Source organism: Callithrix jacchus, chromosome 11 (assembly GCF_049354715.1).
Source record: "Callithrix jacchus isolate 240 chromosome 11, calJac240_pri, whole genome shotgun sequence".
Lineage (NCBI taxonomy): Eukaryota > Metazoa > Chordata > Mammalia > Primates > Cebidae > Callithrix > Callithrix jacchus.
Window position 1 is genome coordinate 119,155,862 of NC_133512.1, and position 13,919 is coordinate 119,169,780.

General features: G+C 40.0%; 1 protein-coding gene across 1 annotated transcript in view; it reads right to left on the minus strand.

The window, feature by feature from the left end:
• The window catches only part of SND1 (staphylococcal nuclease and tudor domain containing 1), a 443,208-nt gene that overhangs the window by 278,582 nt on the left and 150,707 nt on the right, over positions 1-13,919 (minus strand). Inside the window, exon 11 of the mRNA XM_002752042.7 lies at positions 6,730-6,819. Coding sequence (XP_002752088.2) covers positions 6,730-6,819 — 90 coding nt within the window. The remainder of the gene's footprint in view (positions 1-6,729; positions 6,820-13,919) is intronic.

A 13,919-nucleotide genomic window follows, 5' to 3' on the forward strand; every position in this document is an offset into this window, starting at 1 on the left:
GGCCGAGGCGGGAGGATCACCTGAGGTTGGGAGTTCAAGATCAGTCTGACCAACATGGAGAAACCCCATCTCTACTAAAAATACAAAAAAATTAGCCAGGCGTGGTAGCACATGCCTGTAATCCCAGCTACTCAGGAGGCTGAGGCAGGAGAATCACTTGAACACAGGAGGTGGAGGCTGCAGTGAGCAGAAATCGCACCATTGCACTCCAGCCCGGGAAACAAGAGCAAAACTCCATCTCAAAAAAAAAAAAGAATAAAGGGGTAAAAGATTAGGATCCTTCCCCAAACCCAAAGGTAAAGGGCATCTAAAATGAACCATGGCCTCCAACACAGTTTGACACATTCCTACCACTTCCAAGAACTCTTCCTAGAAAAATGCATGGTCTGAAATTACAAGTCATGCAAAACAGCTCTCAATTTGGCAAATATCTTCAGTCATTTGTTCAAAAAATTTACAGCCACAATGAACAGCTGGCACTAAAGAGGCAAGGACAAGCAACCTTGTATAAACCTGTCAATTTAAATCACAATGCATTCACAACCTTAGGGCCTGCTTTGATCATTAATGTAAAGGACTTTTCCATAGTATGAATGAATCAAATTAATATGAGGTGGAAAACGTGGAGATGACAAAAGAAATGTTTATAAAATCCAAACTTAAATAGAGGTAATTAAGAACAAGAATCCCCAGACTCCCAGTCTTGTATTAACACAGCTGATTAGGTTAGCACACTGCAACAGACAGAACATACAAGTGTTTTTAAGAAAAACGACAACCCTGATAAATAGCCAGGGAGAAGGGCGGAGTCCTCCTCAGGAAAGCGCTATGCCCTTGAAGAGCTCTCATTAGTGAAGTGAAAAACTGCTCCTGCTATGGAATGTTACTCCTGGTACCTTCGGAGATCTATTCTTGCACAGTGGAACAAGCACCTACGGTGCCCCTCAACTTCTCCATGACTCTGTGCCAAGATAAAAAAGCAACACCTGTCCTTCCTTTCTCCCTGACACTCCCAGAAGTTGCACCTATGCCAAGGGAATGAAGAGAAAGAGAAATCAAGCTTCAAAATTGGCTTAGCAATGTTATCGAGGACTTCACATTGTCTGTATATCTGGGCGAAGAACATGTAATCTAACACTGCTTTCTCTGAAGAATGACTTGATGAAACACAACTTCACAGGGACATCTCAAAGACTAATGAGATAATGTCTAGAGGGCAAAAAGCACTCTGAAGGCAGATATATAGTGCTATTACCACCTCCTGATAGCTACAGACTACCTGAAGAACCAACTTTCTTGCAGCATGTAAAGTATGTATTATATACAGGAACAGACATTACTCCAAAAATACCACGACGCTGTCTACATCTGAGTCAGTATACACAACAGAGAAGTAAACATTTCTGAGAGTCTTTAATTCAGCATAGCAATTAAAAGCATTGGCATCTGGGTAAAGTACTTTTCTGTGAGTTCCAGTTTGTTTTTTTTAACCTGTAGAGACAAGAACAATATGTAGATCTTGCTGGGTGGAGGTGAAATTAAAAGTGAAACAAAGCTCTTAGAGTTCGGTGCTTACTACAAACAGGGAACCCAATAAAACAAACAGCAGTCCTAACCCTTAAAGATACAATAGGCATGGCCGGGCGCAGTGGCTCACGCCTGTAATCCCAGCACTTCGGGAGGCCGAGGTGGTGGATCATGAGGTCAGGAGATTGAGACAATCCTGGCCAACATGGTGAAACCCCATCTCTACTAAAAATGCAAAAATTAGCTGGGCATGGTGGCGCGCACCTGTAGTCCCAGCCAGCTACTCAGGAGGCAGAAGGCAGAGGCAGGAGAATTGCTTGAACCCAGGAGGCGGAGGTTGCGGTGAGCCGAGATCGCGCCGCTGTACTCCAGTGAGACTGGAGTGAGACTCTGTCTCAAAAAAACAAACAACAATAAAAAAAGATACTATAGGCATTTTATCAAATGCCTTACAAAAAAAAAAAATAAATAAAGAGTCTGTCTAGTTCACAGAAGAAATGTCAACGGCATGAAAATCATATAATGGTAGCCACCAAATTACAAATGAGCCACATCTCCCTAAACTCTGCTTATACATTTAGAATATTTTACTCCATAGAAACAAGGCTATAAACAGTAGTTGGGATGCCAACCTAGCTCACAGAAGCACACTCACCCAGAATAGAGATAATATCATTACATATATTAACCATTTCCAGATTGATTTTGGATTACCGACATGAGGAAGGAGTCTAACACCCTGATTCTTGTGGCAAAATCACTAGGAAAGCCACATAGGAGTCCAGGCCAGATGAGATATAAAGCAAGGCAGGAGCAGTGCACTGGAAAGGAGGAAACATTCAGATATTTATCTGGCAGGACTGGGTGAGGGACTGGAATAAGAGGGTGTTAAAGATGCCTGACACCATTAGATAATGGGGTAACTCCCATGACACTGGAGGAGAGCCAGTTGTCTGCCAGAAGATTAAGAAATTAGTCTTGGAAATTCTGGATTTATAAGTCTGGTGCACATGAAGATCATTCCCATCTCCGCACCCTAAAAGTATATACCCTAAGAAACACAGATTTTGAAAAGAGAACAACAATCTAAGGCCATCTGGATTTGAAATAACTCACCAAATGATTTATAGCCCTATAACTTCCCAAATGTCTGCACTGATCAAGAAAAATGCCCAATTTTAAGTGCCTAAAAAGAGCTGGGTTAGTTCAGAGGACAAATTTCGATTGCATGAAAACCACACACAGGCCACTGCTAGTTTACAAGTGAGGCTCATCCACAATATTTGCTCATGTAAAAGAGATATTAGGGGAATAGGCATATATTTTCAGGACAGGTCTCTGTGATAGGACAGTTTACAATGAGCATCTACTGTCAGCACTGAAGCTTTAATACATGCTGGCTTCTTGCAATTCCATCTTTTCCATCATTTTTGAAACTCCAGTTGTCCAGCAAATTCCAAGTTTAAATACAATGGTTCCCATGGTGATGGAAATTCTGCAATTAAGAGACAGGAGCTATAGAAATGACTCATATGTCATTTTCAAAACCGTATTACATGGATAAACCATAATGAGTCTCAACTTTAGATATTTTATAAGATAGCGGAGGGAAATCCCAATGAAAATTCCAGTTATCTTATTCTCCTAAAAGCGAAATGACCAGGGCAAGGCAAACTGATCTCTAAGCATTAAGGGGGAAAAATTTATAAACACAGGAAAAGATTGCTCCTGCTATCCCAAGAGGACCACAGCCTGAGGACACCAGTCACCATCTTATTCACATACCGAGAAAATCATTCTGTAAAACTAGAAAACACGTTAAACTTATTACAAATTCCAGTTCATGATGAGCCGCTGAAGAAATTAACACAAAAGTCTTTGCAGTAAATATTCCTTAGTCTAGATTTTAGTGAAAGAGGGCAGATGGTAAACAGGAGATGGGAAGGGAGTTCTAGTAGACAATATAGCAATTGAGGGAGTTTCCAAAACGCTTCAAAAATACACCTGTATTCTTCTACCACTCTCTCTAGTAGAAACACACACATACGCACCCTTTAGCATCAGCACATACTCATTTTGTGGAAGCTAAAGCCTTCATGCAGATCTAATTAAATAACACTGGAATTCATGCGATGAGTTGAAAAGGCAATAAAGTCGGCAGAACCAACAAAGACAGACAGGGAAAAATACTACTCATGTCAGATTAGTTGCACATTGATGCACTTCTCATGATATCAGAACCAGGAATAAATCATAACCGAGAAAGTAGGGCTATGATAGATTCTTTACAAAAACAGTATTAAGCAAAATCAAACCATGTACTTTACTGGCATCCGGACAAACCTGAAAGCCTACTATCATCCTGGATTCTCATAACTCAACTTCATGAGAGAAGGAAGGCATAGAATAGTCCCAGTTCACAAATTACAAAAGAAAGCCTCCAAGAGAAGTATGAGTAATTTAATTAAAGGCATTAATCCAGAATTAAATCTAGGAAGTGAATCAATTTCAAAAAACCAGGATGGAGGTCAGCAAAGCCAACAAAACACCTTAGCAGTTTACCTTCAATCTTATTTCTCTGCATTCTAGCAACTCCTCAAAATTGTCATATTATGAACTCCCCGAGAAGGTCAAATAATAGTCTAGGTAGAGGAGACGATTTTACCTCCACTATCTTTCTTAAGCTGTGACAGGCTGCCTTAATCAGCTTTCATGCACACAGGCATATAGACATACACGCTCCCTCGTGGTGCCTCTTAATCACCATGTGCCATGCTGAACAGCTGCAGAGGTCTGAAGGGAATTGGCAGAAATGTGCAATGAGTGCTAGCCACCCCCCAAGGCAGCAACTGCCCTGCCTGCTCCCAGACACCAGAGCACGTGGGTGTTCACTGTGGCAAGTGATGGGCCCAGAAGACAGGCAAGTGGTTTCAGGTGGTGAGTCAGGAAAAGCAGTTTGCATCAGGAATGTTCCAGCCCAGCAGAGCTGAGCTGCATCCTACTCACTACTCAGGGATACGATATTCATCATTTATACAATGTCACTCTGGGGAACAAAACTTGAGCTCAGCACAAATAGAATAAAATCAACTCTGTTGTACAGGAACCAATAAAGAATGTTTCTCTCACCAAGAGGGAACCTAATTGATTAAGAATTGACACCTTATCTGACACTGGAGGTCAGTCCTTTTATCCTGTGACAGAGGACTTTACAATGGCCTGGCATACAGTCTTTGAGAGCAGGGCCTTGGGCTAACCTTCCAAGACCACTCAGCAGCTGCTGCAATAAGCTATGATCTATGGTCCCAGGGATGAAACAGAATCAGGGTTAAAGCAATATTCAAAGAAACCAGGTGGATGTCAGAATATATGCCACGGAACTGGCTGCACACAAATCAGATATGTGCTGCCACTCCTTTCAATGTGATTTTAGATAAATTTCAATAGAAATCCACACTTGTGAAGAAATTCCTTGGCTATCTATAAGCAATTGTTTATGAGCCAATAAATGAGTGAAATGATATCAACTTGGTGGAACAGAGATGTTAGATATTAGATCAGATAACAGGAGATCTAGAAATTGAAAGAGGCTTAAAGCCATCATTTGTACTCCACTTTATGAATGAATACAGCATGCTGTCAAGTTTTGTACAATGACAAATGAGCCTATTCTCTGAAGAAACCTGAATAGATTTAATACTCATTTTAGAGAATCGTTTGGTTTCTAATCCTCAAAATTAGCAATTTTACCTTATGTCCAATTTCAAAATCTCTTTTGCTATAATTTATCATCCTAGTGCCTATGGTATACAATAAAAATGGTTTTATTTATAATTAAGATATACTATTTTAGTATTAGTTCAAAAGTCAGAGCCTTGTTAAACATGTCATAGCATCAATGGTTAAGGTAAGGAATCCTAATATGGCTTTAGTTTGTTATGGCCAGATTAAAAAAAAAGAATGCCTTTGCCTTTCTGAATATACAATAAAAATTGACCCAAAATATGATATTTTTCCTAAACTCCAAACTGACACTAAGTGAGGAAAAAATGAACCACAGTACCTCCTTGAATAGCATTCCTTCAATTACCATTATAGGAACCATCCCATTCATATTATTTGTTGATCCAAGATGTAAGAAACTACTCAGGACTCTTAGGGTGGGAACATGAGGAAAAATGAGGGGATGCTCAAAGGTTCACTATCAGATTCCCAGAACGCAGATTCTGTAGCCAGTCACAGAATATCCCTATGCTTTAACAAAGAACACAAAGAAATGAACTGCAGGGGCTCTGAACTGTTGCATTACTAATATAAAGTCAGCTTGTGGCTGAGTGTGGTGACTCATGCCTGTAATCCCAGCACTTCAGGAGGCTGAGGTGGGTGGATCACTTGAGGTCAAGAGTTTGAGACCAGCGTGGCCAACATGGTGAAACTCTGTCTCTACCAAAAAATACATAAATAAGCCAAGCATGGTGGTGCACACCTGTAGTCCCAACTACTCAGGAGGCTGAGGTGGGAAAAATGCTTGAATTCAGGAGGCAGAGGTTGCAGTGAGCCGAGATCACACCATGCACTCAAGACTGGGCAACAGAGCGAGACCTTGTCTCCAAAAAAAAAAAAAAGAAGTCATCATGCTGCACAAAAACCTGCACATGAACTATCAGGAAGCCATATACCCATTCCTGAAAAAAACACTCCTACAGGTACAGGACATTCTGCCGGCAAGAAGAATATAGGGAGCATTCACGCCACAATGCATTCCAACAGGCGTGCTCTTAGTCCGGGACATCCCCTCTACCCTTTATAGCCAGCCTATTCCTCAGGAGTAGGGGAAGCAGCAACCTTCCCTCACTAGTAAATTCCATAGCCCTGGACATTTAATGAAGGTGGCTGGAGAGAACAAGAGAGCCAACTGAATGGAGCTCAGGGCAATATGCAATTATTAAAACTGGAATTGAGCCCAGACCCTGCCGTGAGACTGTTGGCAATCAAACTGTGGTCAGGGCCCCAATTTTAAACCTCTCCCATGGGGCACCATTTCTGACACATAAACACGCCTCCCTTTGTATCAAAGTAATACTGCTTGACTTGATGAAGGAGTGTCATCTGCCGGTAAAGGGCCCAGCTTAACACAATGCCTCCAAAAGATTAGCTCAAGCCCAACCACTTGCAAATATGCTTCTGTCATCAATTACTTACCTTCTTCCCAATAAGCTTTTTTCGAAGAAATTCCCGGGCCTCAAACATGTAAGGAATGTCATACAGGGGACGTAGTTTCTTGTTCTTATCCTAAAAGTAAAATAAAACATGACATTAGGAATGAACAAAACCAAATAAACATGTCCAACAGCACAAGATATAGGAGTGTCTGAAATTGGTTATCTCTTAGTATCACAAATATTAAATGTGTTAAGATACATAATAAATGATTTCAAAGTATTTGGTTGAAATGCTTTATTGAGAATAGGGCTATCTTTTTCACACAACAGGCTCACAAATAAGAGAGTGTTTGTAATTACCCAAATCCTGTAAACAGGACTGCTTTACAGATTTGAGAATCTCTAGGAAAATATTTGTAAAATATATAGAAAGAAAGGAGAAAATCAAGGACTAACCCCTACCCTAGATGTACACCACTGATTCCCCATCCTCTATGCTTATCCAACCTGGCTGAACCTTGCCGTCTACTATGCACCCAACAAAATGAGACATCTCTGTGTAGTTAAAACTGTACTCAAAGAAGATATTCTTAAGTATTTTCCTAAATAGCCACTACTCTTAAGTAAAAAGCCTTCATCATCTTAATGCCCCATTTAAAAATTATCCTAAGGTTGGCATTATGGTTAAGGAGATCTATGAAACAGATGCTTCCTCCTAGATGCAAACTAAGCCTCTATGCCCTTAGCATATAATATAAACATTTCAATTCACTATGACCAAGAAAATCTCCTAAGAGAATATAGAGAACACTTTCAGCGTCAAGGAAATGTAAGTTTCATATTTCATGAAATTTGAGTTTCACTATCCAACTGTTTTCTACTTCTAGGTTAAAAAAAAAAAAAAAGTGGGGGCAGAGGGCATAATTATCATCATTCCAGTGCTCTTCTAAAAAGCTAAGGCAGCTCCTTCTCCCAGATCATATGTAGAAGTCAACAGATTCTAAACAGGAGACACTGGGGTGGTTGAGCTCTGATCAAGGCCCAGGTGCGTCATGATCACTGTCTAACGGGAATGATACAACCGTAAACAGGACAGTCTTTAGAGCAACAAACTAACATTGAGGTTTTCTTATAGAAAATAAAGGAAATGGGATGAATAGAAATTGCCTGGGTTAGGGGAATGCTGGTTAACACCAGGGACAGATGTACAGGATTATAGATATTTTATAAAAATAGATCACAAATTAGAGATCTCTTTAAGAGCCAAGTGTGACACATAAGCCGTAAAACAGTTAGTGATGACACTAAGTCATACAGTAAGAATGCTTGCCAGACAGAAGATACCGGGTGCCAGTAATAAACAGGATTTTTAATAAAGACAAAAATCAATGGTTATCAGAATCAGCCCTCAGGAATAAAGAAGTGTCAGTGTATTCATATTCACCGAACAAGAGGACATTCTATTTTCTGAGGGTAGCTGTGTGATTACTAAAGACCAAGCGAACATTTTCAAAAATGAATTGAACAAAATAACGGTGCTGACCTTACATAGCCTTATGATTTGCCTCAGAACCCAAAATCCTACACCTTACCCTACATATTCTCTTTTCTGTTTGTTTGTTTTTAAGATACGGAGTTTTACGATGTTGCTCAGGCTAGCTTTGAACTCCTGGCTTCAGGCAGTCTTCTCATCTCAGCCTCCTGAGTAGCTAGAACTATGGGCATGCACCACTACATCTGTCTCCCTACATATTCTGAAACAGCACAGAGGTAGACGGGAATGTCAACTGGGAATGTCAGTAATGCCAAAACTAGGAATAAACACAGTTACAACGAGCCTTCAAATGAAGATTATGGGATGAGGTACAACTAAATGTGTGAAAATGGTTGTCTAAATGAGAATCTTGCTTTTTTAAGACACTCCATAGAACAAAATATCCTCAAAAGAATGAAGGAAAATAAATAATGTATCAGCGAATACCCCAACAAAAAAAGGGCACCTTCAGAGTCTGATTATATGGCTCTCATGAAGCTAGAAAAAAACTAATTGCACAAACAGAAAACAAGATACCACAGAATGATCTTGTTACTCTAACCCTTCAGAGCTAGTAGCTATTGACATCTGCAAACATCTTACAAGAGAGATATTAGAAGTCCCTGAGAAACCACAAAACAAAAGCAATTCCTGCAAATTACCAGGTATATAAAAGCCTTTGAAATCTCCAAGAGGCAATTGAGGTATGGAATGTATTCTCAGACAACAGGACTTTAGCTGAATCTTGCCTGCTTAAAAAGAACTGTCTAGTTTAGATTCTAATTTACATGGAAATATTTTTTAAAATATAAAAATAGGAAAAAATGCTTGCCTTATAAACTTGTGGGTGGATAATATACAAACCAGTATGTGCTGTAATCACTGTACATCCAAGAAATGACATTGCATGTAGGCCCTGGAATGGCTCATATTAGAGATGAAAGAGGTAACGTCAGTCATCTGTTCCTCTCACCAGTTTGGGAAGGAGGGCCAATACAAACATCTCAGCATCTAAAGGTATAGCTGGCATGTTTTCAGGAATGCATTTTTGGCTAATTGCCAAAATTTGGACTCTAGTCAGTGTTCATTAGGAGGTTGTGAAAGAAAACTTGAATGAAGTCCTTATTTTCAAGCCCCATTCAGGCCTAATTTTACCTAGCTCATTCTTAAACATTGTACCCACAAAACTTAATGACCTTGGGATACTGCAGGATTTTCATAAATGAGGGAGAAATGAAGGTGAAAAAAGGGTATAATAATTCATTTATTTTATTTATTTATTTTTAATTTTTTTGAGATGGAGTCTTGCTCTGTCACCAGGCTGGGGTGCAGGGGCATGATCTCAGCTCACTGCAAACTCTACCTCTGAGATTCAAGCAATTCCCCTGCCTCAGCCTCCTGAGTAGCTGGGACTACAGTCGCACACCACCACGCCTGGCTAATTTTTTATATTTTAGTAGAGATGGGGTTTCACCATGTTGCCTAGAATGGTCTCAATCTCCTGAACTCGTGATCCGCCTACCTTGGCCTCCCAAAGTGTGGGATTACAGGTGTGAGCCACTGTGCCCGGCCCAAATATAAATTTATTATCATTGATGTATATACTCAAAATTGTGAAGATGGTTAAATTTTTATACGTATATTTTAGCTCATTTTCTTAAAGTGTAGAAAATAAAAAATTCTTAAGAGTCACAAATTGTTAGAAAAAAAAAAAGGTTGATATACGTGGCTCCACTAAAATTTTAAAAAGGTTGATATACGTGGCTCCACTAAAATTTTAAAAGTTCTGTACTGAAAAGACATCATGAATTAAGTGAAAAGTCAAAGAAAGCACTGACTGTTAGTGGGGATAAGTGAAATGGAAGAAAGAACATGGAGAGCAGGAGAGGGAACAGGGGTACAGGGCCACAGCTGTAATGAGATCAGGGCAGGTCTCACTGAGATTACATTTTATCAAAAACTTGAAGATGTATGGGATGCCCAGTCATCTGAAGAAAGGCAAAGATAACAGCCAATGCACGTTAACAACAAAGGCACCACCACTGCGGCCAGAGCAGAATGCAGGAGGGGAGGCAGCAGGAGATGAAGACGCAGACCTGACTTCACATTTGAAAGAATTACTTTGCCTTTTGTATTGAGAACAGACACTGTAGCAAGAAAAGGATGGAGCAGAGGGGACAAATTAAGGGATTATGATAGTAATCTGGACAGGAAATCATGGGAGAGTACATCAAGGCAGCAGCAGTGAGGAAGGTAAGAAGTGGTCAGAACTGGAAACATTCTGAAAGAAGACAGATGGAACGTTAGGAATGAAAGAAAAGGAGGAATCAAGAATTACTCCTTTTTTATCTGAACAAATGGAAACATGGGTGAGGTCATCAAATAAGATGGGGAAGATCACCAGTAGAATAGACAGAGGGAGAAGGGTAAGATCAGGAGACATACAAAGCATCAGCTATTAGACACCTGAGTGGAGATGTTGAATGGGCAGTTGGGTATACAAACATGGAGTTTGGTCTGACCCAGCAAAATACATTTGTCCTGGAAACCAAGAAAGGAAAACAAATGGACAAGAAGGAATGATCAACTGTGTCAAATGCCACAAACTAAAGCAAGCAAAAATGGGAACTAAGATTTGCATTTTGAATCTAGCTAAGTGTGAGTCACTGGTAGCTTGACGAGGATAGTTTCGGTAGAGCCAAAGGGGTAAAAGCCTGAAAAGTTGAAACTAGAAATGGGTACACAAGAGAATGGCAAGAAAAGACTCTGAAGACAGCAAGAACAGTTGACCCTTGAGTGACGGGTTTAAACTGTGCACGTCCACTTATATGTGGATTTTCTCCTGCCATCCCTGTGACAGCAAGACCAACCTCTCCCGTTCTGGTCAACAGTAGGCTATTAGCAGTTGGATTCTGGGGGGAGTAAAAAGTTCTACACATGAATTTTTGACCATGTGGAAGCTGGCACTCCTAAATCCCACACTATTCAAGAGTCACCTGTATATATAGTCCTTTAGAAAGTTGTGTCATGAAGGAGTACGAAGAGATTATGGTGGCATGTGCCTTCCCTGGCAGGGAATCAGCAGAGCAAAGGTAAGATTTTTAGGTCTGGTTTCAGATTGGAGAAATAACAGGCAACGGTCTAATGGTGAGCAAAGAAGAGAGAGAAGAGAACTGCTAAAGCAATGTCCATGCCATGGAGGGAATGGCTGTCCACAGAGCACCAGCAGTTCATCTGCAGGTGTACAGGTGCAGATTCCAGTATGTGGATGGATAGATGTGGTTCTGAGAGTTGGTAAGGGTTCTTTTCTGATTACTTTGATTTACTCAGTAAATAACTGACAACCAATAAGAAAAAGAGAAACCCACAGATGAAAAATATAAACAAGTACTTCACTAAAGAATTCCAAGTATACATTAAGTGTGCCAAAAACTATAGCAAGACAAGTAGGACAACATATTGATACTGGATATGGTATAGTCATGCAGTGGAATACACAGCAGTTAGGCCGATTTACAGCACACAGCAAACGAACAGATTTAAAAAACAAAATTGAGCTGGAAAAGCAAGTTGTAGACTGATATAGTAAAACCCCGTATAAATGCAGACTAAAAACAGACACAAACAATAGTATATTATTCATAGAGCTATGTAAGTGGCAAAAGAATAAAAATGCACAGAAATGAAAAAAAGATAATGGTTACTGATATGGAATGGGTGGAGACAGAGAAAATGAGAAGGGGGAAATGGGGTTGAGGACAAGTACACAGGGACGTTCAACTGTCTCTGTAATACACACTATTTAAAAAGGCAAAAAACAAGGCTCTGAGCACACAGGAAAGAATATCAAGGCTGAAAAAGGAACCCAGATGTTTGGCATGTTATTCTATAAACTTAGATTTTCTTTTTTAAGACAAAAGTATTGAGGGAGAGAATATCTCCAAAGCTTCTTTGATCACCCTTTCCCGTTTCTCACAGTATCTCAAACTTTTATTCCTCTCTTCAGCAGAATACCCGACCATACTTTTCCTCATAAGAAATGCACTAAATTCCATTTATTTCCTTGAAAAAAGGACACTCTTCCCTAGATATATCCTTCTGTGAGGCAGAGGAAATAATTTAATTACAAACATGCTGTAACAGGGTCAAAAACAAGTTTGATTTTTATTTTTAAAAGGAGACTCAACTATAATATATGAATTAATGTACCCAAGTGGAATTATACTCCAGGATGATCTTAAAATTGACTGTTGAATTAAAATAAGAACTAAAGACATGATCAGATTAAAATGGATAAAATTTCAAACAGTAAATAATGGGCCAGTCCCAGTTGCCCTGCCACACATGCCATTTTAATAAACAAAGGCTGCAATTTCCATTTCAATTAAAGACTTAAAATAGGAGCATTACCACATGCCCTGGGCATATTTACAATTAAGGACCTTTCAATTCCCTTGGCAGCCAGGAGACAGAACACACAGGGATAGCCACTGTTTATGATCCTTAACTCATACAGTAGCACGTTCTGTAAAAGGCAGGTCTGCTAACTAGAAAGCTACAAGCCAGCAGCGGGAGGAAGGTTTAAAATTGTAACCACCTTTGCCAAATGGAAGGTATCTTTTATCTTCTTAAGATATCTAACTATTCCTAAAGGACCATACACAGAAGCTTCACAGATCTAAACACCTCAAGAGTTGTTTCAAATAAAAAGCAGCTTTATTTCCAACCAGCTCTGTTTCATTCTCTCCACTCAAAATGCCTCTTAAAAGTAAAGAGTCTGTAACAGAGACATGACCCGGGCAAAGGCCAAATTCACAACAACGCAATACATTTAGCATATATTCCAGGAAGCAAAGACGAAATGGTAAACAGTAGAAATGGAAATAAAACTTTTAAAAAAACTGGAACCTATGTGATACAATGTACAGGTGTGAGGTTAGAAGGAGGTGATTATGAAGATAACTAGCTCCCTTAAGTGTTTCACTGCTTATGTAGGACCCTCCAGTTTCTCAATCTTGCTGGCAACCCTATTTGATCCTGCTGATCCCACCTTTAAGGCTCTATTAGCACCTGTGAAAAGCACTAGAACTGAAAGAATAATCATAGTTATTGATAACCCTATCAAATATAGGCTTAATGCTAATAGCAATCCTACCAGGTTAGGATCACGATCCCCTTTTGCCAGAAGTCAATTGAGGCTTAGAGTTTAAGTAATTTCCCTAATGTCACATAACGAGGAATGGCAAAGCTGGGATTTTGATCCCAGGTACCCTAGAGCCTCATGGCTTGTGAGCTAGACACTGCAGCTCTTGTTTTTTTACTGCCAAAAGGCAATCACCACCTGTCAGTGGTTGCCAAGTTTTAGTGTGCTTAAGAATCACGTGGGAGCTTATAACCATGCAGACTACCAAGCCCACACCAGATAATCTGATTCAGTAGGTCTGGTGTGATTCCCACACACGTGCATTTTCATTTTTGTTCTTTAAGAGACATAGTCTCACTATGTTGCTGCTCCTGGTGCAAGGGCATAATGAGGGCTCACTGCAGCCTTGACGTTCCAGGCTCACGTGATCCTTCCACCTCAGCCTTCCGAGTAGCTGAGACTATAGGTATGCACCACCACGCCCAGCTAATTATTTTAATTTTTTGTAGAGACAGGGTCCTGTTACCAGGGCTAATATCAAACTCATGGGTTC